Source organism: Gobius niger, assembly GCF_951799975.1.
Source record: "Gobius niger genome assembly, chromosome: 1".
Lineage (NCBI taxonomy): Eukaryota > Metazoa > Chordata > Actinopteri > Gobiiformes > Gobiidae > Gobius > Gobius niger.
Window position 1 is genome coordinate 390563 of NC_136852.1, and position 25388 is coordinate 415950.

At 52.6% G+C, this 25388-nt stretch overlaps 1 protein-coding gene across 1 annotated transcript in view; it reads right to left on the bottom strand.

The window, feature by feature from the left end:
* Positions 1 to 2452: 2452 nt before the first annotated feature.
* Positions 2453 to 25388, bottom strand: part of col4a3 (collagen, type IV, alpha 3) — a gene marked incomplete at its 3' end in the record, with an annotated part of 45565 nt that continues 22629 nt past the window's right edge. The window contains exons 31-48 of the mRNA XM_079576267.1: positions 22754 to 22843; positions 22546 to 22680; positions 21040 to 21138; positions 20742 to 20971; positions 20523 to 20649; positions 15829 to 15909; positions 15620 to 15721; positions 15412 to 15459; positions 15152 to 15337; positions 14942 to 15072; positions 14804 to 14876; positions 14656 to 14727; positions 13854 to 13973; positions 13685 to 13783; positions 13414 to 13626; positions 9366 to 9540; positions 2701 to 2815; positions 2453 to 2629 (exon numbers count right to left, since the gene is read on the bottom strand). Coding sequence (XP_079432393.1) covers positions 2453 to 2629; positions 2701 to 2815; positions 9366 to 9540; positions 13414 to 13626; positions 13685 to 13783; positions 13854 to 13973; positions 14656 to 14727; positions 14804 to 14876; positions 14942 to 15072; positions 15152 to 15337; positions 15412 to 15459; positions 15620 to 15721; positions 15829 to 15909; positions 20523 to 20649; positions 20742 to 20971; positions 21040 to 21138; positions 22546 to 22680; positions 22754 to 22843 — 2273 coding nt within the window. The remainder of the gene's footprint in view (positions 2630 to 2700; positions 2816 to 9365; positions 9541 to 13413; positions 13627 to 13684; positions 13784 to 13853; positions 13974 to 14655; positions 14728 to 14803; positions 14877 to 14941; positions 15073 to 15151; positions 15338 to 15411; positions 15460 to 15619; positions 15722 to 15828; positions 15910 to 20522; positions 20650 to 20741; positions 20972 to 21039; positions 21139 to 22545; positions 22681 to 22753; positions 22844 to 25388) is intronic.

Consider the following 25388-nt stretch of genomic DNA (forward strand, 5'->3'; position numbering starts at 1 on the left):
CGGACCGAGACCACCTGGACATGTGGGCAGTACCTGAACATGTGGACGGGCCTACCTGAACATGTGGGCGGGGCCTGAACATGTGGGCGGGGCCTACCTGAACATGTGGACCAGGCACACCTGAACATGTGGGCGGGGCCTACCTGAACATGTGGGCGGGGCCTACCTGAACATGTGGGCGGGGCCTACCTGAACATGTGGGCGGGGCATACCTGACCATGTGGGCGGGCCTACCTGAACATGTGGGCGGGCCTACCTGAACATGTGGGCGGGGCCTACCTGAACATGTGGGCGGAGCCTACCTGAACATGTGGGCGGAGCCTACCTGAACATGTGGGCGGGCCTACCTGAACATGTGGGCGGGCCTACCTGAACATGTGGGCGGGGCCTACCTGAACATGTGGGCGGGCCTACCTGAACATGTGGGCGGGGCCTACCTGAACATGTGGGCGGGGCACACCTGACCATGTGGGTGGGGCCTGAACATGTGGGCGGGCCTACCTGAACATGTGGGCGGGCCTACCTGAACATGTGGGCGGTACCTGAACATGTGGGCGGGGCCTAACTGAACATGTGGGTGGGGCCTGAACATGTGGGCGGGGCCTACCTGAACATGTCGGCGGTACCTGAACATGTGGGCGGGGCCTACCTGAACATGTGGGCGGGGTCGAGCGCGGCCAGCCAATAGGAGTAGGAGTCGGTGTAGTACCTGAACATGTGGGCGGGCCTACCTGAACATGTGGGCGGGGTCTGAACATGTGGGCGGGGCCTACCTGAACATGTGGACCAGGCACACCTGAACATGTGGGCGGGGCCTACCTGAACATGTGGGCGGGGCCTACCTGAACATGTGGGCGGGGCCTACCTGAACATGTGGGCGGGGCATACCTGACCATGTGGGCGGGCCTACCTGAACATGTGGGCGGGCCTACCTGAACATGTGGGCGGGGCCTACCTGAACATGTGGGCGGAGCCTACCTGAACATGTGGGCGGAGCCTACCTGAACATGTGGGCGGGCCTACCTGAACATGTGGGCGGGCCTACCTGAACATGTGGGCGGGGCCTACCTGAACATGTGGGCGGGCCTACCTGAACATGTGGGCGGGGCCTACCTGAACATGTGGGCGGGGCACACCTGACCATGTGGGTGGGGCCTGAACATGTGGGCGGGCCTACCTGAACATGTGGGCGGGCCTACCTGAACATGTGGGCGGTACCTGAACATGTGGGCGGGGCCTAACTGAACATGTGGGTGGGGCCTGAACATGTGGGCGGGCCTACCTGAACATGTGGGCGGGCCTACCTGAACATGTGGGCGGGGCCTACCTGAACATGTGGGTGGGGCCTGAACATGTGGGCGGGGCCTACCTGAACATGTCGGCGGTACCTGAACATGTGGGCGGGGCCTACCTGAACATGTGGGCGGGGTCGAGCGCGGCCAGCCAATAGGAGTAGGAGTCGGTGTAGTACCTGAACATGTGGGCGGGCCTACCTGAACATGTGGGCGGGGTCGAGCGCGGCCAGCCAATAGGAGTAGGAGTCGGTGTAGTAGTTGAACATGTGGGCGGGGCCTACCTGAACATGTGGGCGGGGTCGAGCGCGGCCAGCCAATAGGAGTAGGAGTCGGTGTAGTAGTTGAACGTGTGGGCGGGGCCTACCTGAACATGTGGGCGGGGTCGAGCGCGGCCAGCCAATAGGAGTAGGAGTCGGTGTAGTAGTTGAACATGTGGGCGGGCCTACCTGAACATGTGGGCGGGGTCGAGCGCGGCCAGCCAATAGGAGTAGGAGTCGGTGTAGTAGTTGAACATGTGGGCGGGGCCTACCTGAACATGTGGGCGGGGTCGAGCGCGGCCAGCCAATAGGAGTAGGAGTCGGTGTAGTAGTTGCAGGTGCCGCGCCCGTGACACTCGAACATGTGGGCGGGGCCTGCAGTACCTGAACGTGTGGGCGGGGCCTACCTGAACATGTGGGCGGGGTCGAGCGCGGCCAGCCAATAGGAGTAGGAGTCGGTGTAGTAGTTGAACATGTGGGCGGGGCCTACCTGAACATGTGGGCGGGGTCGAGCGCGGCCAGCCAATAGGAGTAGGAGTCGGTGTAGTAGTTGACCATGTGGGCGGGGCCTACCTGAACATGTGGGCGGGGTCGAGCGCGGCCAGCCAATAGGAGTAGGAGTCGGTGTAGTAGTTGAACATGTGGGCGGGGCCTACCTGAACATGTGGGCGGGGTCGAGCGCGGCCAGCCAATAGGAGTAGGAGTCGGTGTAGTACCTGAACATGTGGGCGGGGCCTACCTGAACATGTGGGCGGGGTCGAGCGCGGCCAGCCAATAGGAGTAGGAGTCGGTGTAGTAGTTGAACGTGTGGGCGGGGCCTACCTGAACATGTGGGCGGGGTCGAGCGCGGCCAGCCAATAGGAGTAGGAGTCGGTGTAGTAGTTGAACATGTGGGCGGGCCTACCTGAACATGTGGGCGGGGTCGAGCGCGGCCAGCCAATAGGAGTAGGAGTCGGTGTAGTAGTTGCAGGTGCCGCGCCCGTGACACTCGATGAAGGGGATCTTCCGGAAGTTTTCCAGACACGACCCGGGCGACACCAGCGGCTGCCCCGAGCCCTCGGCCCCCACGCCGGTCTCCTGGAAACAGCAGGAGGTCACCGTGACGACTGAACTCTCCCCCTCCCCCCCCCCCTGAAACACGGGTGTACCATCACGAAGGAGAACCCGGTCCACAGCGAGTCCCAGTCCAGAGGGCAGTCCGGGACCAGAGCGGTCTGACTGTGGACGGTCACCACGTTAGTCCTGGACTCACAGACCGAGCACCTAAAACATGTACAACAGGGTCAGACAATGTATAATGTCATGTCTAGACCTAAGGACAGACTGGCTCAGCTCATCCCAACCTCTACACCTGCTCATGATCACAACACGAGACATAAAACCCTCTTAAAGCAGCACTAAGTAACTCTTCCCCCTAGAGGCCATGAGCGCAACTGCAGGTGTCGTAGCAAGTTAGCCACGTTAGCCGCATAAGCCGCGTTAGCCGCGTTAGCCGCGTTAGCCGCGTTAGCCGCGTTAGCCGCGTTAGCCGCATAAGCCGCATAAGCCGCATAAGCCGCATAAGCCGCGTTAGCCGCGTTAGCCGCGTTAGCCGCGTTAGCCGCGTTAGCCGCGTTAGCCGCGTTAGCCACGTTAGCCGCATTAGCCACGTTAGCCGCATAAGCCGCGTTAGCCGCGTTAGCCGCGTTAGCCACGTTAGCCGCATAAGCCGCGTTAGCCGCGTTAGCCGCGTTAGCCACGTTAGCCGCGTTAGCCGCGTTAGCCGCGTTAGCCACGTTAGCCGCATTAGCCGCGTTAGCCGCGTTAGCCGCGTTAGCCGCGTTAGCCGCGTTAGCCGCGTTAGCCGCGTTAGCCGCGTTAGCCGCATAAGCCGCATAAGCCGCATAAGCCGCATAAGCCGCGTTAGCCGCGTTAGCCGCGTTAGCCGCGTTAGCCACGTTAGCCGCGTTAGCCGCGTTAGCCACGTTAGCCGCATTAGCCACGTTAGCCGCATAAGCCGCGTTAGCCGCGTTAGCCGCGTTAGCCACGTTAGCCGCATAAGCCGCGTTAGCCGCGTTAGCCGCGTTAGCCACGTTAGCCGCGTTAGCCACGTTAGCCGCATAAGCCGCATAAGCCGCATAAGCCGCATTAGCCGCGTTAGCCGCGTTAGCCGCGTTAGCCGCGTTAGCCGCATTAGCCACGTTAGCCGCATAAGCCGCATAAGCCGCGTTAGCCGCGTTAGCCGCATAAGCCGCGTTAGCCGCGTTAGCCGCGTTAGCCACGTTAGCCGCGTTAGCCACGTTAGCCGCATAAGCCGCATAAGCCGCATAAGCCGCATTAGCCGCGTTAGCCGCGTTAGCCGCGTTAGCCGCATTAGCCACGTTAGCCGCATAAGCCGCATAAGCCGCGTTAGCCGCGTTAGCCGCGTTAGCCACGTTAGCCGCGTTAGCCACGTTAGCCGCATTAGCCACGTTAGCCGCATAAAACCCTCTTAAAGCAGCACTAAGTAACTCTTCCCCCTAGAGGCCATGAGCGCAACTGCAGGTGTCGTAGCAAGTTACGATTTTTTAACTTATTGATTAAATTGCAGAGTAAATCCTACGCTGACAGGAAAGGCGAAGGGAGAGAGGGTTACTGTGCATCCAATTATACAAAGGAAATATGTTTTTTCACTCAGACTTGGCTGTAAATACTGTTTAAAGCAGGGGTGCCCAAACTTTTTGTCTCCGAGGCCAAAATGAAAAAGTGCCTGTGGGTCGCGGGCCAAACACGGCGATGTCAAGCGTGAAACATATAACTGCAAATAATAACAGTTACTTTATTTTCTTTTTTGGTTTACCTTTGCATTTAATTCAATCTATGCAATTAACCTCTTAACTCCCGTCTGAGGATCTTTTTCCTCAGATTTTTTTTTTCCATCATTTTTTTTGTTGGGCATTCAACTCATTTTTGTAACTTTTATCTCATTATTTTGTCATTTTTGTCACATTTTTGCCACTTTTTCATAAATTTTTGGTCACTTTTTTGTCAGTGTTTTCTCACTTTTTTGTCACATTTCCATCATTGTTTTCGTCTCAGTTTTGTTGCTCTTTTCACAGCTTTTTTCCAGAAGCTTTTGGATTGGGGTAAAGCCAAACTGGAGAAAATATGCTCAGTTCAGGTGGAAGTTAAGGGGTTAAACATGCTACAAAAGCCTAGTTTTAGTAGAACAAAATCAATTATTGTAGCGATATAGAGCAAAATGGAAACAGCAGCACCACCTGTACCTGCAGCACCTACAGTGACTTTAGCTCATTCATTTCTTTAAGTCAAAGAAAATGCCACATTATATCATTTTGAAAGTGTCAGTTCAGCATAAATTCTTTCATAGATGTCAACGATTTTTGCAAAAAAAAAAGGTAGAAAATGGGAAAGTTGATGCTACGACGCTCTGTGATTGATAAACACCAAGACACCAGGACAGTGTTTCCTTAACTTTGCGAAAGGAGAGAAACAGCGCCCCCAATTTGACGCTGGTGGACAAAAAGTGAACTGCATCTATATTTGCCATTGAGAATGAACGGGAGAGAGAGTTATTAACCAGATGCGGCGCAAAAGTAGGCCACCCTCTGGCGGGCCAACCTAATTGTTTCGGCGGGCCAAATTTGGCCCGCGGGCCCCACTTTGGGCACCCCTGGTTTAAAGTGACGTTAGCCTGCAGTTAGCTTTGCCCGTTAGCATGTTAGCTTCTTCTTCGTGATTTCATTAGTGTGTATTGCTTTCTCCGGTCCGGTGGCAGTGAAGTTGCAAACATGGTTTTCTGGCCAGAGACACCAGGGGGCGATGAAAGACCCTCCAATCATCCCATAAACACTTGTATCACCCCCACAGGGACTACGGGGGGGGGAGTTATTAAGGTAAATAAGTTACTTAGTGCTGCTTTAAAGGGAAAAACGAGGACACTCAAGTGTACGAGTCTCAGTGCGGCGGAACAAACTGAACACTGACATTAAAACTGCAACATCTTTGGCCATTTTTAAAAAGAAATAAAAAATTGAGCTTCTAGGAAAATACAATAAACCCTAGTTGGAGCTCTAAAAACAATACAAAAATAAAATAAAATAAAAACATTTAAATAAATAAATAGATAAATACACATAAATAATACAAAACGTGTGTCTGATGGTAGTATGTCCCAATGTGTGTGAGCATATAGTGTGTCCTCTTTTAAATTGATGCATTGCTAAAGTAATAAAAGTAAGATATGGTAGTTTTAGATTAGAGAATAGGTTAGTTATAGGTTTGGAAGGAAATAGGCAACAAAGGTAAATGTTTCCTCGGTTTCTAATGTATTATTGTATGTTTGTGCTTTTAATATTGTGTCCTATCTTGGGCCCCAGATATAAGCTATAAACTGTTGCTTCAAGGGTGTCCCATTTATGAATCTACAATAGGCTTATGCACAGTTTCCCCACGTGACGTCTTCCTGGACAGTCACAGACGCAGCACTTCCTGTCGCTGGTCGTTTACGTTCACAATTAGCAGGTTCCCACACAAAAATAGCGATAGCTCAGGATCTGGTTCAGGACAACGAGTCACTGATGGAGTCACAGAAACGTGTTACAAACATCATGTTCACTGTGAATTTGTCCCAAAGGAAACGCCAGCGCTCGTGAGGGGGCGGAGCTTTATCTTAGAGCTAAAGGCTAGTGTTGAAAAATGATAATATAACATGTAAACAAGTCAATATTATTTAAACTAACAGGACCGTTCTGTTTTGCGCAGGCTCGTTCAAAACTGTGCGCTAGTTTTATTTGGTGTTTTGTGTTAGCCGCGTTAGCCGCGTTAGCCGCGTTAGCCGCGTTAGCCGCGTTAGCCGCGTTAGCCGCGTTAGCCGCATAAGCCGCATAAGCCGCGTTAGCCGCGTTAGCCGCGTTAGCCGCGTTAGCCGCGTTAGCCGCGTTAGCCGCGTTAGCCGCATAAGCCGCGTTAGCCGCGTTAGCCACGTTAGCCGCGTTAGCCACGTTAGCCACATAAGCCGCATAAGCCGCGTTAGCCGCGTTAGCCGCATAAGCCACGTTAGCCGCATAAGCCGCATAAGCCGCGTTAGCCGCGTTAGCCGCAAAAGCCACGTTAGCCGCATAAGCCGCATTAGCCGCGTTAGCCGCGTTAGCCGCATTAGCCACGTTAGCCACGTTAGCCGCATAAGCCGCATAAGCCGTGTTAGCCGCGTTAGCCGCGTTAGCCGCGTTAGCCGCGTTAGCCGCGTTAGCCGCGTTAGCCGCGTTAGCCTCAAGACAAAAACATCCACGTTATGAACACGGAGTTTCCTCCAGTGAAGTCGTTACGTCTCATGTAATATTTATGTATATTCATGTATATTCATAATAAACTAAACTGAACTGAACTGAAAACTGAACATAAAACATGTACAACAGGGTCAGACATAAAACATGTGCAGTAGGGTCGTTGCAGTGGGGTCAGTAGGGTCGTTGCAGTGGGGTCAGTAGCGTCGTTGCAGTGGGGTCAGTAGGGTCGTTGCAGTGGAGACAGTAGGGTCGTTGCAGTGGGGTCAGTAGGGTCGTTGCAGTGGAGACAGTAGGGTCGTTGCAGTGGAGACAGTAGGGTCGTTGCAGTGGAGACAGTAGGGTCGTTGCAGTGGGGTCAGTAGGGTCGTTGCAGTGGAGACAGTAGGGTCGTTGCAGTGGGGTCAGTAGGGTCGTTGCAGTGGGGTCAGTAGGGTCGTTGCAGTGGGGACAGTAGGGTCGTTGCAGTGGAGACAGTAGGGTCGTTGCAGTGGGGTCAGTAGGGTCGTTGCAGTGGAGACAGTAGGGTCGTTGCAGTGGAGACAGTAGGGTCGTTGCAGTGGGGTCAGTAGGGTCGTTGCAGTGGAGACAGTAGGGTCGTTGCAGTGGAGACAGTAGGGTCGTTGCAGTGGAGACAGTAGGGTCGTTGCAGTGGGGTCAGTAGGGTCGTTGCAGTGGAGACAGTAGGGTCGTTGCAGTGGGGTCAGTAGGGTCGTTGCAGTGGGGTCAGTAGGGTCGTTGCAGTGGGGTCAGTAGGGTCGTTGCAGTGGGGTCAGTAGGGTCGTTGCAGTGGGGACAGTAGGGTCGTTGCAGTGGAGACAGTAGGGTCGTTGCAGTGGGGTCAGTAGGGTCGTTGCAGTGGAGACAGTAGGGTCGTTGCAGTGGGGTCAGTAGGGTCGTTGCAGTGGAGACAGTAGGGTCGTTGCAGTGGAGACAGTAGGGTCGTTGCAGTGGAGACAGTAGGGTCGTTGCAGTGGGGTCAGTAGGGTCGTTGCAGTGGAGACAGTAGGGTCGTTGCAGTGGGGTCAGTAGGGTCGTTGCAGTGGGGACAGTAGGGTCGTTGCAGTGGAGACAGTAGGGTCGTTGCAGTGGGGTCAGTAGGGTCGTTGCAGTGGAGACAGTAGGGTCGTTGCAGTGGGGTCAGTAGGGTCGTTGCAGTGGAGACAGTAGGGTCGTTGCAGTGGAGACAGTAGGGTCGTTGCAGTGGAGACAGTAGGGTCGTTGCAGTGGGGTCAGTAGGGTCGTTGCAGTGGAGACAGTAGGGTCGTTGCAGTGGGGTCAGTAGGGTCGTTGCAGTGGGGTCAGTAGGGTCGTTGCAGTGGGGTCAGTAGGGTCGTTGCAGTGGGGTCAGTAGGGTCGTTGCAGTGGGGACAGTAGGGTCGTTGCAGTGGAGACAGTAGGGTCGTTGCAGTGGGGTCAGTAGGGTCGTTGCAGTGGAGACAGTAGGGTCGTTGCAGTGGAGACAGTAGGGTCGTTGCAGTGGGGTCAGTAGGGTCGTTGCAGTGGAGACAGTAGGGTCGTTGCAGTGGAGACAGTAGGGTCGTTGCAGTGGAGACAGTAGGGTCGTTGCAGTGGGGTCAGTAGGGTCGTTGCAGTGGAGACAGTAGGGTCGTTGCAGTGGGGTCAGTAGGGTCGTTGCCGTGGACACAGTAGGGTCGTTGCAGTGGGGACAGTAGGGTCGTTGCAGTGGGGTCAGTAGGGTCGTTGCTGTGGGGTCAGTAGGGTCGTTGCCGTGGGGACAGTAGGGTCGTTGCTGTGGGGACAGTAGGGTCGTTGACGTGGGGTCAGTAGGGTCGTTGCCGTGGGGACAGTAGGGTCGTTGCCGTGGGGACAGTAGGGTCGTTGCCGTGGGGACAGTAGGGTCGTTGCTGTGGGGTCAGTAGGGTCGTTGCCGTGGGGACAGTAGGGTCGTTGCTGTGGGGACAGTAGGGTCGTTGCTGTGGGGTCAGTAGGGTCGTTGCCGTGGGGACAGTAGGGTCGTTGCCGTGGGGACAGTAGGGTCGTTGCTGTGGGGACAGTAGGGTCGTTGCTGTGGGGACAGTAGGGTCGTTGCAGTGGGGACAGTAGGGTCGTTGCCGTGGGGACAGTAGGGTCGTTGCCGTGGGGACAGTAGGGTCGTTGCTGTGGGGTCAGTAGGGTCGTTGACGTGGGGTCAGTAGGGTCGTTGCTGTGGGGTCAGTAGGGTCGTTGCTGTGGGGTCAGTAGGGTCGTTGACGTGGGGACAGTAGGGTCGTTGCTGTGGGGTCAGTAGGGTCGTTGCCGTGGGGACAGTAGGGTCGTTGCCGTGGGGACAGTAGGGTCGTTGCCGTGGGGACAGTAGGGTCGTTGCCGTGGGGACAGTAGGGTCGTTGCCGTGGGGACAGTAGGGTCGTTGCTGTGGGGTCAGTAGGGTCGTTGACGTGGGGTCAGTAGGGTCGTTGCTGTGGGGTCAGTAGGGTCGTTGCTGTGGGGACAGTAGGGTCGTTGCTGTGGGGTCAGTAGGGTCGTTGCCGTGGGGACAGTAGGGTCGTTGCTGTGGGGTCAGTAGGGTCGTTGACGTGGAGACGTACCGGCTGATGTGCGCCTGCAGTTGTGTTTCCGACAGGAGCTCGGAGCTGCTCACTGATTGGCCGGTGCTGAGCCAATAGGAGTAGTCGTTCCTGGAGGCGTAACGGCAGGTGCTGTCGGTGTCGCAGAACAGGAAGGGCATCGTGCTGAAGCGAGCCAGGCAGCTGCCCAGGGAGCCTGCAGGGGGCAGAGGCGAGCAACATGAGTGACCCTCAGGGGGCAGAGGCGAGCAACATGAGTGACCCACAGGGGGCAGAGGCGAGCAACATGAGTGACCCACAGGGGGCAGAGTGTAGTAACATGAGTGACCCACAGGGGGCAGAGGCGAGCAACATGAGTGACCCACAGGGGGCAGAGGCGAGCAACATGAGTGACCCACAGGGGGCAGAGTGTAGTAACATGTGTGACCCACAGGGGGCAGAGGCGAGCAACATGTGTGACCCACAGGGGGCAGAGTGTAGTAACATGAGTGACCCACAGGGGGCAGAGGCGAGCAACATGTGTGACCCACAGGGGGCAGAGGCGAGCAACATGAGTGACCCACAGGGGGCAGAGGCGAGCAACATGAGTGACCCACAGGGGGCAGAGGCGAGCAACATGAGTGACCCACAGGGGGCAGAGGCGAGCAACATGTGTGACCCACAGGGGGCAGAGGCGAGCAACATGTGTGACCCACAGGGGGCAGAGTGTAGTAACATGAGTGACCCACAGGGGGCAGAGTGTAGTAACATGAGTGACCCACAGGGGGCAGAGTGTAGTAACATGTGTGACCCACAGGGGGCAGAGTGTAGTAACATGTGTGACCCACAGGGGGCAGAGTGTAGCAACATGAGTGACCCACAGGGGGCAGAGTGTAGCAACATGAGTGACCCACAGGGGGCAGAGTGTAGTAACATGTGTGACCCACAGGGGGCAGAGTGTAGTAACATGTGTGACCCACAGGGGGCAGAGTGTAGTAACATGTGTGACCCACAGGGGGCAGAGTGTAGTAACATGAGTGACCCACAGGGGGCAGAGGCGAGCAACATGAGTGACCCACAGGGGGCAGAGTGTAGTAACATGAGTGACCCACAGGGGGCAGAGTGTAGTAACATGAGTGACCCACAGGGGGCAGAGTGTAGTAACATGAGTGACCCACAGGGGGCAGAGGCGAGCAACATGAGTGACCCACAGGGGGCAGAGGCGAGCAACATGAGTGACCCACAGGGGGCAGAGTGTAGTAACATGAGTGACCCACAGGGGGCAGAGGCGAGCAACATGAGTGACCCACAGGGGGCAGAGGCGAGCAACATGAGTGACCCACAGGGGGCAGAGTGTAGTAACATGAGTGACCCACAGGGGGCAGAGTGTAGTAACATGAGTGACCCACAGGGGGCAGAGGCGAGCAACATGAGTGACCCACAGGGGGCAGAGGCGAGCAACATGAGTGACCCACAGGGGGCAGAGGCGAGCAACATGAGTGACCCACAGGGGGCAGAGTGTAGCAACATGAGTGACCCACAGGGGGCAGAGTGTAGTAACATGTGTGACCCACAGGGGGCAGAGTGTAGTAACATGAGTGACCCACAGGGGGCAGAGTGTAGCAACATGTGTGACCCACAGGGGGCAGAGTGTAGCAACATGTGTGACCCACAGGGGGCAGAGTGTAGTAACATGTGTGACCCACAGGGGGCAGAGTGTAGTAACATGAGTGACCCACAGGGGGCAGAGTGTAGCAACATGTGTGACCCACAGGGGGCAGAGTGTAGTAACATGAGTGACCCACAGGGGGCAGAGTGTAGTAACATGAGTGACCCACAGGGGGCAGAGTGTAGTAACATGTGTGACCCACAGGGGGCAGAGTGTAGTAACATGTGTGACCCACAGGGGGCAGAGTGTAGTAACATGAGTGACCCACAGGGGGCAGAGTGTAGTAACACGAGTGACCCACAGGGGGCAGAGGCGAGCAACATGAGTGACCCACAGGGGGCAGAGGCGAGCAACATGAGTGACCCACAGGGGGCAGAGTGTAGTAACATGTGTGACCCACAGGGGGCAGAGTGTAGTAACATGAGTGACCCACAGGGGGCAGAGTGTAGTAACATGTGTGACCCACAGGGGGCAGAGTGTAGTAACATGAGTGACCCACAGGGGGCAGAGTGTAGTAACATGAGTGACCCACAGGGGGCAGAGTGTAGTAACATGAGTGACCCACAGGGGGCAGAGTGTAGTAACATGAGTGACCCACAGGGGGCAGAGTGTAGTAACATGAGTGACCCACAGGGGGCAGAGTGTAGTAACATGAGTGACCCACAGGGGGCAGAGTGTAGCAACATGTGTGACCCACAGGGGGCAGAGTGTAGAAACATGAGTGACCCACAGGGGGCAGAGTGTAGTAACATGAGTGACCCACAGGGGGCAGAGTGTAGTAACATGAGTGACCCACAGGGGGCAGAGTGTAGTAACATGAGTGACCCACAGGGGGCAGAGTGTAGTAACATGAGTGACCCACAGGGGGCAGAGTGTAGTAACATGAGTGACCCACAGGGGGCAGAGTGTAGTAACATGTGTGACCCACAGGGGGCAGAGTGTAGCAACATGTGTGACCCACAGGGGGCAGAGTGTAGCAACATGTGTGACCCACAGGGGGCAGAGTGTAGTAACATGAGTGACCCACAGGGGGCAGAGTGTAGTAACATGTGTGACCCACAGGGGGCAGAGTGTAGTAACATGAGTGACCCACAGGGGGCAGAGTGTAGTAACATGTGTGACCCACAGGGGGCAGAGTGTAGTAACATGTGTGACCCACAGGGGGCAGAGTGTAGTAACATGAGTGACCCACAGGGGGCAGAGTGTAGCAACATGTGTGACCCACAGGGGGCAGAGTGTAGTAACATGAGTGACCCACAGGGGGCAGAGTGTAGTAACATGTGTGACCCACAGGGGGCAGAGTGTAGTAACATGAGTGACCCACAGGGGGCAGAGTGTAGTAACATGTGTGACCCACAGGGGGCAGAGTGTAGTAACATGTGTGACCCACAGGGGGCAGAGTGTAGTAACATGTGTGACCCACAGGGGGCAGAGTGTAGTAACATGAGTGACCCACAGGGGGCAGAGTGTAGTAACATGAGTGACCCACAGGGGGCAGAGTGTAGTAACATGTGTGACCCACAGGGGGCAGAGTGTAGTAACATGAGTGACCCACAGGGGGCAGAGTGTAGTAACATGAGTGACCCACAGGGGGCAGAGTGTAGTAACATGTGTGACCCACAGGGGGCAGAGTGTAGTAACATGTGTGACCCACAGGGGGCAGTAACATGAGTGACCCACAGGGGGCAGAGTGTAGTAACATGTGTGACCCACAGGGGGCAGAGTGTAGCAACATGAGTGACCCACAGGGGGCAGAGTGTAGTAACATGTGTGACCCACAGGGAGCAGAGTGTAGTAACATGAGTGACCCACAGGGGGCAGAGTGTAGTAACATGAGTGACCCACAGGGGGCAGAGTGTAGTAACATGAGTGACCCACAGGGGGCAGAGTGTAGTAACATGTGTGACCCACAGGGAGCAGAGTGTAGTAACATGAGTGACCCACAGGGGGCAGAGTGTAGTAACATGAGTGACCCACAGGGGGCAGAGTGTAGTAACATGAGTGACCCACAGGGGGCAGAGTGTAGTAACATGAGTGACCCACAGGGGGCAGAGTGTAGTAACATGAGTGACCCACAGGGGGCAGAGTGTAGTAACATGTGTGACCCACAGGGGGCAGAGTGTAGTAACATGAGTGACCCACAGGGGGCAGAGTGTAGTAACATGTGTGACCCACAGGGGGCAGAGTGTAGCAACATGTGTGACCCACAGGGGGCAGAGTGTAGTAACATGTGTGACCCACAGGGGGCAGAGTGTAGTAACATGAGTGACCCACAGGGGGCAGAGTGTAGTAACATGTGTGACCCACAGGGGGCAGAGTGTAGTAACATGAGTGACCCACAGGGGGCAGAGTGTAGTAACATGAGTGACCCACAGGGGGCAGAGTGTAGTAACATGAGTGACCCACAGGGGGCAGACTGACCCAGGTCTTGTCCGTGCGCTCGGTTGTTCCCGTTGATGAAGAGGAGGCTGAAGCCGGAGTACACGTGGCTCGACGCTGCAGGGCATTCTGGGATTTGGAGGCTCTGGCTGTGTCTGGTGAACAAGAAGCCGTCTCTGTGGGGAGGGGCCCCTGCGGAGCCTGGGGGCCCCGGGAGCCCCGTTCGGCCCAGGCCCCCTCTGACGCCCTCGGCCCCTGGACAAACACAGAGTCAGAGTCTGGAGCAGGAAGGGCATCAGGAGCTTTCTCTCACCTTTCAGCCCTTTGAGCCCCGGGTCTCCGGCCACGCCCTTCACCCCGGGCCCGCCCACTCCAAAGGTCACGCCGGGACGACCTTTCCTCCCTTTGACCCCTGAGGAAACAACATGGCCGCCGTTAGAGCCGGAAACCAGGAGCTTCAGACCAAACATGAGGGGCCTCACCCTGGGGGCCCGCGGGGCCCAGCCCTCCTCTCTCTCCTCTGGGGCCAGTTCCTCCTGAAGCTCCGTCTGCTCCTGCGTCTCCAGGAACCATCAGCACCGGCCGCGCCCGGCCCTTCGGCCCTGAAACAGATGCCCTTCCATCAACACTGAGTCTGAGGAGCCTCACTCTGAGGGGCCTCACTCTGAGGGGCCTCACTCTGAGGAGCCTCACTCTGAGGGGCCTCACTCTGAGGGGCCTCACTCTGAGGAGCCTCACTCTGAGGAGCCTCACTCTGAGGGGCCTCACTCTGAGGGGCCTCACTCTGAGGGGCCTCACTCTGAGGAGCCTCACTCTGAGGAGCCTCACTCTGAGGGGCCTCACTCTGAGGAGCCTGAGTCTGGGGGGCCTCACACTGAGGGGCCTCACTCTGAGGAGCCTCACTCTGAGGAGCCTCACTCTGAGGAGCCTCACTCTGAGGGGCCTGAGTCTGAGGAGCCTCACTCTGAGGGGCCTGAGTCTGAGGAGCCTCACTCTGAGGGGCCTGAGTCTGAGGAGCCTCACTCTGAGGGGCCTCACTCTGAGGGGCCTCACTCTGAGGGGCCTCACTCTGAGGAGCCTCACTCTGAGGAGCCTCACTCTGAGGAGCCTCACTCTGAGGAGCCTGACTCTGAGGAGCCTCACTCTGAGGAGCCTCACTCTGAGGAGCCTCACTCTGAGGAGCCTCACTCTGAGGAGCCTCACTCTGAGGGGCCTCACTCTGAGGAGCCTCACTCTGAGGGGCCTCACTCTGAGGAGCCTCACTCTGAGGGGGGGGGGAGGTACCTTTGATGCCGGGGGGTCCGGGGGCCCCTGGAGAAGCGCCTGGCCCTGGGGGCCCGGGGTCTCCGCTCAGCCCTGTCACAGACACAGCATTAGAACAATAATAATAAAGAACAGACAGCTCCGAGTGTCGCACTGCAGAGGGTCTCACCCTGAGGGCCGCGGACCCCGCTGGGGCCCATCTGGCCCTTCTGTCCGGAGGCCCCTGGGAGCCCGTCCGGGCCCTGGAACAGAAACAAGGTTTAATTTAAACAAGTCTCAGTAAAATGTTTCCAGCAGAGACACTGACCGGAGAGCCAGGGGCCCCGGGCACTCCAGGGGCCCCGTCTCTGCCCTTGTATCCTGGAGGGCCCTTGTCCCCTTTGTCTCCTTTAAAGCCCGGCCCTGGAGGCCCCTGAGGGCCCTGACTGCCAAATGGACCTGAGACAGAAAGAGAAACATGTCTGAGCCGGGCCCCGGAGTCTTCACGTTAGAACATGTTTAAGGAGGGGGGCCTGACCTGGGGCTCCGCTGCGGCCCATGGGGCCCCGGTCTCCTTTGGGGCCCTCGTAGCATGGCCCCTGTTGTCCTTTACATCCAGCTGCTCCTGCAGGACCAGGGAACCCCAGTAAACCGGGCTCTCCCTGAGGTCCTGGGGGCCCCGGGGGGCCACAGGGGCCGGGTGGCCCGGGGTCCCCGGTACAGCCTGCAGAGGAACACATCATTAATGCTCTGTAGATCAGGGGGGCCCCTGGGGGCCCCTGTGGCGCTGACACTCACCCACAGTCCCTTTAGGTCCTTCAGGTCCACGAGGTCCAAACCCGGGCGCTGAGGGCAGAGTACAAGGAGTAGAAGTACAAGTATAAGTACTGCATTACTGTAGTACTGTAGGTACTGCATTACTGTAGTACTGTATAACTGTAAGTACTGTAGTACTGTAGTACTATAGGTACTGTAGTACTAGTACTGCAGTAGTGCAGTGCCGTACCTCCCATGAGGCCCTTCTCGCCCGCGGGCCCCGGGATCCCGTCCTGGCCCTGGTTTCCTCTGGGACCTGTTGGACCTGAATCTCCAGGAGCTCCTTTGTTTCCTACGATCACACTTACAATCAGTCAGAGCCGATATATCGGGCCGATATTTGGGTTCAATGTCGGCCGATATTCCCCGATAGAAGCTGCAGATGTTCCTCAGACAAACCTGAGAATCCACTGAAGCCCGGACGCCCATCGGCCCCCGGGGGCCCATCAGAGCCCCGGACCCCCACTGCCCCTGGGGCCCCTGAGGAAACACCAGAGGGTATGAGGGTTAGATCACAGAGGTATGAGGGTTAGATCACAGGGGTATGAGGGTTAGATCACAGGGGTATGAGGGTTAGATCACAGGGGTATGAGGGTTAGATCACAGGGGTATGAGGGTTAGATCACAGGGGTATGAGGGTTAGATCACAGAGGTATGAGGGTTAGATCACAGGGGTATGAGGGTTAGATCACACAGAGGTATGAGGGTTAGATCACAGGGGTATGAGGGTTAGATCACAGGGGTATGAGGGTTAGATCACAGAGGTATGAGGGTTAGATCACAGAGGTATGAGGGTTAGATCACACAGAGGTATGAGGGTTAGATCACAGAGGTATGAGGGTTAGATCACAGAGGTATGAGGGTTAGATCACAGAGGTATGAGGGTTAGATCACACAGAGGTATGAGGGTTAGATCACAGAGGTATGAGGGTTAGATCACAGGGGTATGAGGGTTAGATCACAGGGGTATGAGGGTTAGATCACAGAGGTATGAGGGTTAGATCACAGAGGTATGAGGGTTAGATCACAGAGGTATGAGGGTTAGATCACAGAGGTATGAGGGTTAGATCACACAGAGGTATGAGGGTTAGATCACAGAGGTATGAGGGTTAGATCACACAGGGGTATGAGGGTTAGATCACAGAGGTATGAGGGTTAGATCACACAGGGGTATGAGGGTTAGATCACAGAGGTATGAGGGTTAGATCACACAGAGGTATGAGGGTTAGATCACAGAGGTATGAGGGTTAGATCACAGAGGTATGAGGGTTAGATCACACAGGGGTATGAGGGTTAGATCACAGGGGTATGAGGGTTAGATCACAGGGGTATGAGGGTTAGATCACAGAGGTATGAGGGTTAGATCACAGAGGTATGAGGGTTAGATCACAGAGGTATGAGGGTTAGATCACAGAGGTATGAGGGTTAGATCACACAGAGGTATGAGGGTTAGATCACAGGGGTATGAGGGTTAGATCACAGAGGTATGAGGGTTAGATCACACAGGGGTATGAGGGTTAGATCACAGAGGTATGAGGGTTAGATCACACAGGGGTATGAGGGTTAGATCACAGAGGTATGAGGGTTAGATCACACAGAGGTATGAGGGTTAGATCACAGAGGTATGAGGGTTAGATCACAGGGGTATGAGGGTTAGATCACAGAGGTATGAGGGTTAGATCACAGAGGTATGAGGGTTAGATCACAGAGGTATGAGGGTTAGATCACAGGGGTATGAGGGTTAGATCACAGAGGTATGAGGGTTAGATCACAGAGGTATGAGGGTTAGATCACAGAGGTATGAGGGTTAGATCACACAGGGGTATGAGGGTTAGATCACAGAGGTATGAGGGTTAGACAAAAATCCAACAAAAAATGACAAAAATCCAACAAAAAAATGACAAAAAAATGACAAAAATCCAACAAAAAATGACAAAAAAATGACAAAAAAAGACAAAAAAATGACAAAAAAAATGACAAAAAATGACAAAAATCCGACAAAAAAATGACAAAAATCCGACAAAAAAATGACAAAAATCCGACAAAAAAATGACAAGAAAAAATGACAAAAAAGTGACAAAAAAATGACAAAAATCCAACAAAAAATGACAAAAATTCAACTAAAAAGTGACAAAAATCCGACAAAAAAATGACAAAAATCCGACAAAAAAGTGACAAAAATCCGACAAAAAAATGACAAAAATCCGACAAAAAAATGACAAAAATTTGAAAAAAAAGTGGAAAAAAATTTGAAAAAAAAAATTATAATTGATTTTTTTCGATTATGCTAATTTTGTAATCGAAAGAGGGGTATGAGGGTTAGATCACAGGGGTATGAGGGTTAGATCACAGAGGTATGAGGGTTAGATCACAGAGGTATGAGGGTTAGATCACAGAGGTATGAGGGTTAGATCACAGGGGTATGAGGGTTAGATCACAGGGGTATGAGGGTTAGATCACAGGGGTATGAGGGTTAGATCACAGATGTATGAGGGTTAGATCACAGAGGTATGAGGGTTAGATCACAGGGGTATGAGGGTTAGATCACACAGAGGTATGAGGGTTAGATCACAGAGGTATGAGGGTTAGATCACAGGGGTATGAGGGTTAGATCACAGAGGTATGAGGGTTAGATCACAGGGGTATGAGGGTTAGATCACAGGGGTATGAGGGTTAGATCACAGGGGTATGAGGGTTAGATCACAGAGATATGAGGGTTAGATCACAGAGGTATGAGGGTTAGATCACAGGGGTATGAGGGTTAGATCACAGGGGTATGAGGGTTAGATCACAGAGGTATGAGGGTTAGATCACAGAGGTATGAGGGTTAGATCACAGGGGTATGAGGGTTAGATCACAGAGGTATGAGGGTTAGATCACACAGAGGTATGAGGGTTAGATCACAGAGGTATGAGGGTTAGATCACAGGGGTATGAGGGTTAGATCACAGGGGTATGAGGGTTAGATCACACAGAGGTATGAGGGTTAGATCACAGGGGTATGAGGGTTAGATCACAGGGGTATGAGGGTTAGATCACACAGAGGTATGAGGGTTAGATCACAGAGGTATGAGGGTTAGATCACAGGGGTATGAGGGTTAGATCACAGGGGTATGAGGGTTAGATCACAGGGGTATGAGGGTTAGATCACAGAGGGTATGAGGGTTAGATCACAGAGGTATGAGGGTTAGACAAAAATCCGACAAAAAAAGACAAAAAAATGACAAAAATTCAACAAAAAAATGACAAAAAATGACAAAAAAATGACTAAAAAAGACAAAAAAACGACAAAAAAAGACAAAAAAATGACAAAAAATGACAAAAAAAAAATGACAAAAAAATGACAAAAAAAGGACAAAAAAACGACAAAAAAACGACAAAAAAACGACAAAAAAACGACAAAAAAACGACAAAAAAATGACAAAAAAATGACAAAAATCCAACAAAAAAATGACAAAAAAATGACAAAAATTCAACAAAAAAAATGACAAAAATCCGACAAAAAAAGACAAAAAAATGACAAAAATTCAACAAAAAAATGACAAAAAAATGACAAAAAAATGACAAAAAAATGACAAAAAAATGAAAAAAAGACAAAAAAAAGACAAAAAAAACCGACAAAAAAAGACAAAAAAAAGACAAAAAAAAGACAAAAAATGACAAAAAAATGACAAAAAAATGACAAAAAAACGACAAAAAAACGACAAAAAAACGACAAAAAAACGACAAAAAAACGACAAAAAAATGACAAAAATACAACAAAAAAATGACAAAAAAATGACAAAAATCCAACAAAAAAATGACGAAAAAATGACAAAAAAACGACAAAAAAATGACAAAAAAAAGACAAAAAAATGACAAAAAAATGACAAAAATCCAACAAAAAAATGACAAAAAAATGACAAAAATTCAACAAAAAAAATGACAAAAATCCAACAAAAAAACGACAAAAAAACGACAAAAAAATGACAAAAAAATTGAAAAAATAAAATTATAATTGATTTTTTGCGATTATGCTAATTTTGTAATCGAAATCGGGGGTATGAGGGCTAGATCACACAGAGGTATGAGGGTTAGATCACAGGGGTATGAGGGTTAGATCACAGAGGTATGAGGGTTAGATCACAGAGGTATGAGGGTTAGATCACACAGAGGTATGAGGGTTAGATCACAGAGGTATGAGGGTTAGATCACAGAGGTATGAGGGTTAGATCACAGGGGTATGAGGGTTAGATCACAGAGGTATGAGGGTTAGATCACAGAGGTATGAGGGTTAGATCACAGAGGTATGAGGGTTAGATCACACAGAGGTATGAGGGTTAGATCACACAGAGGTATGAGGGTTAGATCACACAGAGGTATGAGGGTTAGATCACAGAGGTATGAGGGTTAGATCACACAGAGGTATGAGGGTTAGATCACACAGAGGTATGAGGGTTAGATCACAGAGGTATGAGGGTTAGATCACAGGGGTATGAGGGTTAGATCACAGGGGTATGAGGGTTAGATCACAGAGGTATGAGGGTTAGATCACAGAGGTATGAGGGTTAGATCACAGAGGTATGAGGGTTAGATCACACAGAGGTATGAGGGTTAGATCACAGAGGTATGAGGGTTAGATCACAGAGGTATGAGGGTTAGATCACAGAGGTATGAGGGTTAGATCACAGAGGTATGAGGGTTAGATCACAGAGGTATGAGGGTTAGATCACAGAGGTATGAGGGTTAGATCACACAGAGGTATGAGGGTTAGATCACAGAGGTATGAGGGTTAGATCACAGAGGTATGAGGGTTAGATCACAGAGGTATGAGGGTTAGATCACAGAGGTATGAGGGTTAGATCACAGAGGTATGAGGGTTAGATCACAGAGGTATGAGGGTTAGATCACAGAGGTATGAGGGTTAGATCACAGAGGTATGAGGGTTAGATCACACAGAGGTATGAGGGTTAGATCACAGGGGTATGAGGGTTAGATCACAGAGGTATGAGGGTTAGATCACAGGGGTATGAGGGTTAGATCACAGGGGTATGAGGGTTAGATCACAGGGGTATGAGGGTTAGATCACAGAGGTATGAGTGTTAGATCACGTACCTCTGACGCCTTTCAGACCCAGGGGCCCCTCTTCTCCACAGGGGCCACACTCTCCTTGGGGCCCGTCTGCTCCTCTGTCTCCGGGGGCCCCTCTGACACCCGAGGGCCCGGCTGCTCCGGCCCCGCCCTGAAACACAGACGTCCCTCAGTCTCACAGAGTTCACATAACAGGCCGCCCAGCTCGCCGATGCCCAGGGCCTTTACATAAACGTGTTGTACCTTTTCTCCCTGAGCTCCTTTGGCTCCTCGTCCGGCTGAACTGGGTTCCCCCTTTTGGCCCTTGACTCCGCTGGGCCCCGGGCGCCCGACAGGACCCGAGTCTCCACAGAGTCCAGGGGAGCCTCTGCCGCCTCGGGCCCCTGGAGCTCCCATCAGGCCGAGGGCCCCCGGGGACCCGCACTCTCCAGGCACACCGGGCCCTCCCTGTGGCCCCTGCTCCCCCTGTGGCCCTGAAACAGCAGCTCAGACTCAGACACAGCCCCGGCTCTGAGGCCCCGCTGACGTGACGGAGGTTTACCCTGAGCTCCGGCGGGTCCTCGGGCTCCGGCCCCGCCCTGAGGCCCCGTCAGCCCCGGGGGCCCGTCATCCCCTCTGGCTGCAGTCGGCCCCGGGGCCCCTGAGGGAAAGACACAGCGGTCAGAGGCTGAGGTCCGACCTGAGCGGGGCCCGGCACATCATTACCGATACGATACCGATATCAATGCCGATACCGATACCTGAGCGATACCGATACCTGAACGATACCGATACCTGAACGATACCTGAACGATACCGATACCTGAACGATACCGATGTCGATACCGATACCTGAACGATACCGATACCTGAACGATACCTGAACGATACCTGAACGATACCTGAACGATACCTGAACGATACCGATACCTGAACGATACCGATACCTGAACGATACCGATATCAATGCCGATACCTGAACGATACCGACACCGATGCCGATACCGATGCCAATACCGATACCTGAACGTTATCGATACCTGAGCGGTACCGATACCGATACCGATGCCGATACCGATGCCGATACCGATACCTGAACGTTACCGATACCTGAACGATACCGATACCGATACCGATGCCGATACCGATGCCGATACCGATACCTGAACGTTATCGATACCTGAGCGATACCGATACCTGAACGATACCGATATCGATACCGATACCTGAACGATATCGATACCTGAACGATACCGAACGATACCGATACCTGAGCGATACCGATACCGATATCGATACCTGAACGATACCGATACCTGAACGATACCGATACTGAACGATACCGATACTGAACGATACCGATACCTGAGCGATACCGATATCGATACCGATACCTGAACGATATCGATACCTGAACGATACCGAACGATACCGATACCTGAGCGATACCGATACCTGAACGATATCGATACCTGAATGATACCGATACCTGAACGATACCGATACCGATATCGATACCTGAACGATACCGATACCTGAACGATACCGATACCGATACCGATGCCGATACCGATGCCGATACCGATACCTGAACGTTATCGATACCTGAGCGATACCGATACCTGAACGATACCGATATCGATACCGATACCTGAACGATACCGATACCTGAACGATACCGAACGATACCGATACCTGAGCGATACCGATACCGATATCGATACCTGAACGATACCGATACCTGAACGATACCGATACCTGAACGATACCGATACCTGAACGATATCGATACCTGAACGATATCGATACCTGAACGATACCGATACCTGAAATCTGCAATGTCACGAAATGTGGAATAAAGAGGCTCCTGGGGGCCAATGAAAGAGTGAATGTTCATGTAGTTCTAGAACAGTTACAGATGTTTGTGAGGCTCCTGGGGGCCAATGAAAGAGTGAATGTTCGTGTTGTTCTAGTACAGTTACTGATGTTTGTTTGTTTACATTTATACATAAAACTAAACATTGGTCCTCACTATACGGAAGCTTAAAGACTCAGAGGAGGGTCAGACCTGTGGCTCCTGGGGGCCCCTGCTCTCCAGGCATGTAGACCACTCTGCGCTCTCCTTTGGGGCCTGTCTCTCCCTGGTTGCCCTTGGCCCCTGTGGGCCCCTGGACGCCTGGGGCCCCCGAGGCCCCGGGTTCCCCTGAAACACAGACAGGAGAGGCGTGAGAGAGAACCTGACGCTGAAACAGAAGAAACGTCCCAGAGAGTCAGACCTGGGGCTCCGGCGGGTCCTGTGGGGCCCGGTCCTCCCTCAGGGCCCGGGGCTCCTGGACGTCCCGGATCCCCCACGTCTCCTCTGGAGCCTGAAGGCAGCACGAGACAGTGAACACGAGACAGTGAAGACGAGACAGTGAACACGAGACAGTGAAGGCAGCACGAGACAGTGAAGGCAACACGAGACAGTGAACACGAGACAGTGAAGGCAACACGAGACAGTGAACACGAGACAGTGAAGGCAGCACGAGACAGTGAAGGCAACACGAGACAGTGAACACGAGACAGTGAAGGCAACACGAGACAGTGAACACGAGACAGTGAAGGCAACACGAGACAGTGAACACGAGACAGTGAAGGCAACACGAGACAGTGAAGGCAACACGAGACAGTGAACACGAGACAGTGAACACGAGACAGTGAAGGCAACACGAGACAGTGAAGGCAACACGAGACAGTGAACACGAGACAGTGAAGGCAACACGAGACAGTGAACACGAGACAGTGAAGGCAGCACATGTGTGTATTCATAGGCAGCATCAATCAAGTTCCTTTTTAATTTGGCATCCGCGCAGTAATCTTCACTTTACTGCGCGGATGCCAAACTACTCCTGGTATTATTACGCCTTACAATATAGTTCCCCCTTTTATCCGCTTAGAAAATCCACATTGTTTAATTGTGTGTAATTATACTTTGTAGTGGAACACTTCACGTGACCATATTTAAATAGGGGAAACGTGGAAGAGCTTGGTAGCTTCTATCTTGACCTGTTTTGGAGCTATAGAGGAGAGAGGGAGAGGCTAAATGCTAACGCCGTCTGCGCTGTGTTTACGTGACTGAAGATCAGACAGGTCCTAAAGAACTCGTCACAGCTCAGGTAAGAACATATCTCAGTGTGGAACAACGCCGGCCTGTTCCTTTAAGCCTAAACAGAACCTTATCTAAAAACAAATCAAACTGACATGATCTGACAGGCCTCACATCTGCACAAACATCTGCACAAACATCAGCTCCAACGGAGGAAAACACAAAGAAGAAAATATAAAAAGAGCCCAAATACATGAGGCTGAAAATGAATGAATCACAAAGGCCGTAATGAACGTGATTCAGAAATGTGGCCGAGTCCCACCATCAAATATGTTTGGCCTCGCTGTCTGTAATGCAAAAAACAAGATGGCGGAGGCGTGAAGATGGCGGCGGTGTGAAGATGGCGGCGGTGTGGTGGGTCCTCACGTGCAGGGGCGGACTGGCCATATGTCCATTTTGGAAGAGCACAGAGGGGCCACCGGCTCTCGGGCCACCTCACTTTACCTCACCCTTACCCCGGGCGTAACCGAGCTTTACCCAAATCTAAAAGCTTAAAAGAGAAGCATTGAAACTCTTTTATTACATTCATTATGTCCGTCTTCGTCAGAGGCCGAGGTCGGCAGAGGTTTGGCCGAAGACGAAGACGGAAGTAGTTCCTTGAAACGCGTCGAAACACGTAAGTAAGGATTAAACAACTCGGAGCCGTGCATTCGACGGTTATAATGCACGACGCGCAGCGGAGTGGTGTTACTCCGCGTTCTTGACTCCGCGTCGTGCATTATAACGTCTAACGCGGCTCCTCGTTGTTTAATCCGCTTATACCAGGGTCCCACAAACCTAACATTTATAATACATGTGTTTTTCATTGACTAAAGTCACTAAATCTGCCAGACTACGGGACTATTTTGTGTGGGTTATTAGCCGGTCACTGAAGGCTGGTCTCAGAGCGAGTCATTCTCCGCAGCTATTACGAGGATCTCAGTCAGGCTCAACGACACAACATCAGCACAGAATCACAACACAACAGGACTAACCCGGAAACACTTTTCCCTGGAAGGAAACACCGATATGCGCCACTCGTGGGCACCAGTTATTATAAACCTAAGGTTTAACCTGAAGCTAAAGCTAGCTAGCTCAACCAGCTCAACTGTTTATGGAAACAGCTGCGGTGGAGTCGCTCACACCTGGGCCCCCCCAACTCAAACTTTTATGTTTGACTTTACTAATCCAGACAAAGATGCTTCAATGCAGGATCATTTTATGTACGCCTGAAAATGATGAATAGCCTTAACCGTTTCCAATAGAAATGTAAAGCTCATATGTTATTAACAGTAGCTAACCTAGCTGCTCACTCTCCTCTACAAACATTTAGCAAACACTAAATCCATCTCATACGTTCCTGTCAGTCACTAATTACGCCTTTATCTGACTCAGCTGTGTCAGGCGTTGCTATGGCGACGCCACAGCGGAGTGACATCCCAGTGATTTAACTACCGGACTAAAATAATGCACCAGCCAATCAGAATCCAGTATTCACCCAGACCATGGGATAATGTATTTGAACAGCTTTGTTTGTTTCTACCTAGTGTCTTTCAAAAAGAAACCAAAAAAACTAGAAGCATTGAAATAGCGACGAAAACGAGGGTGAAAAGCAACAAAAATGTGACGAAAACGTGACGAAAATATGACGACATAGCAATGGAAATAGCGATGGAAAAGGAATAAAAAGGGTCCAAAAAGCCACAAAAACCAACAGAACATGTGACAAAACTGCAGCGATCTCGGGGCTTAATTTGAAAGCCTAGAACAGGGTCGGCAAGTTTGAG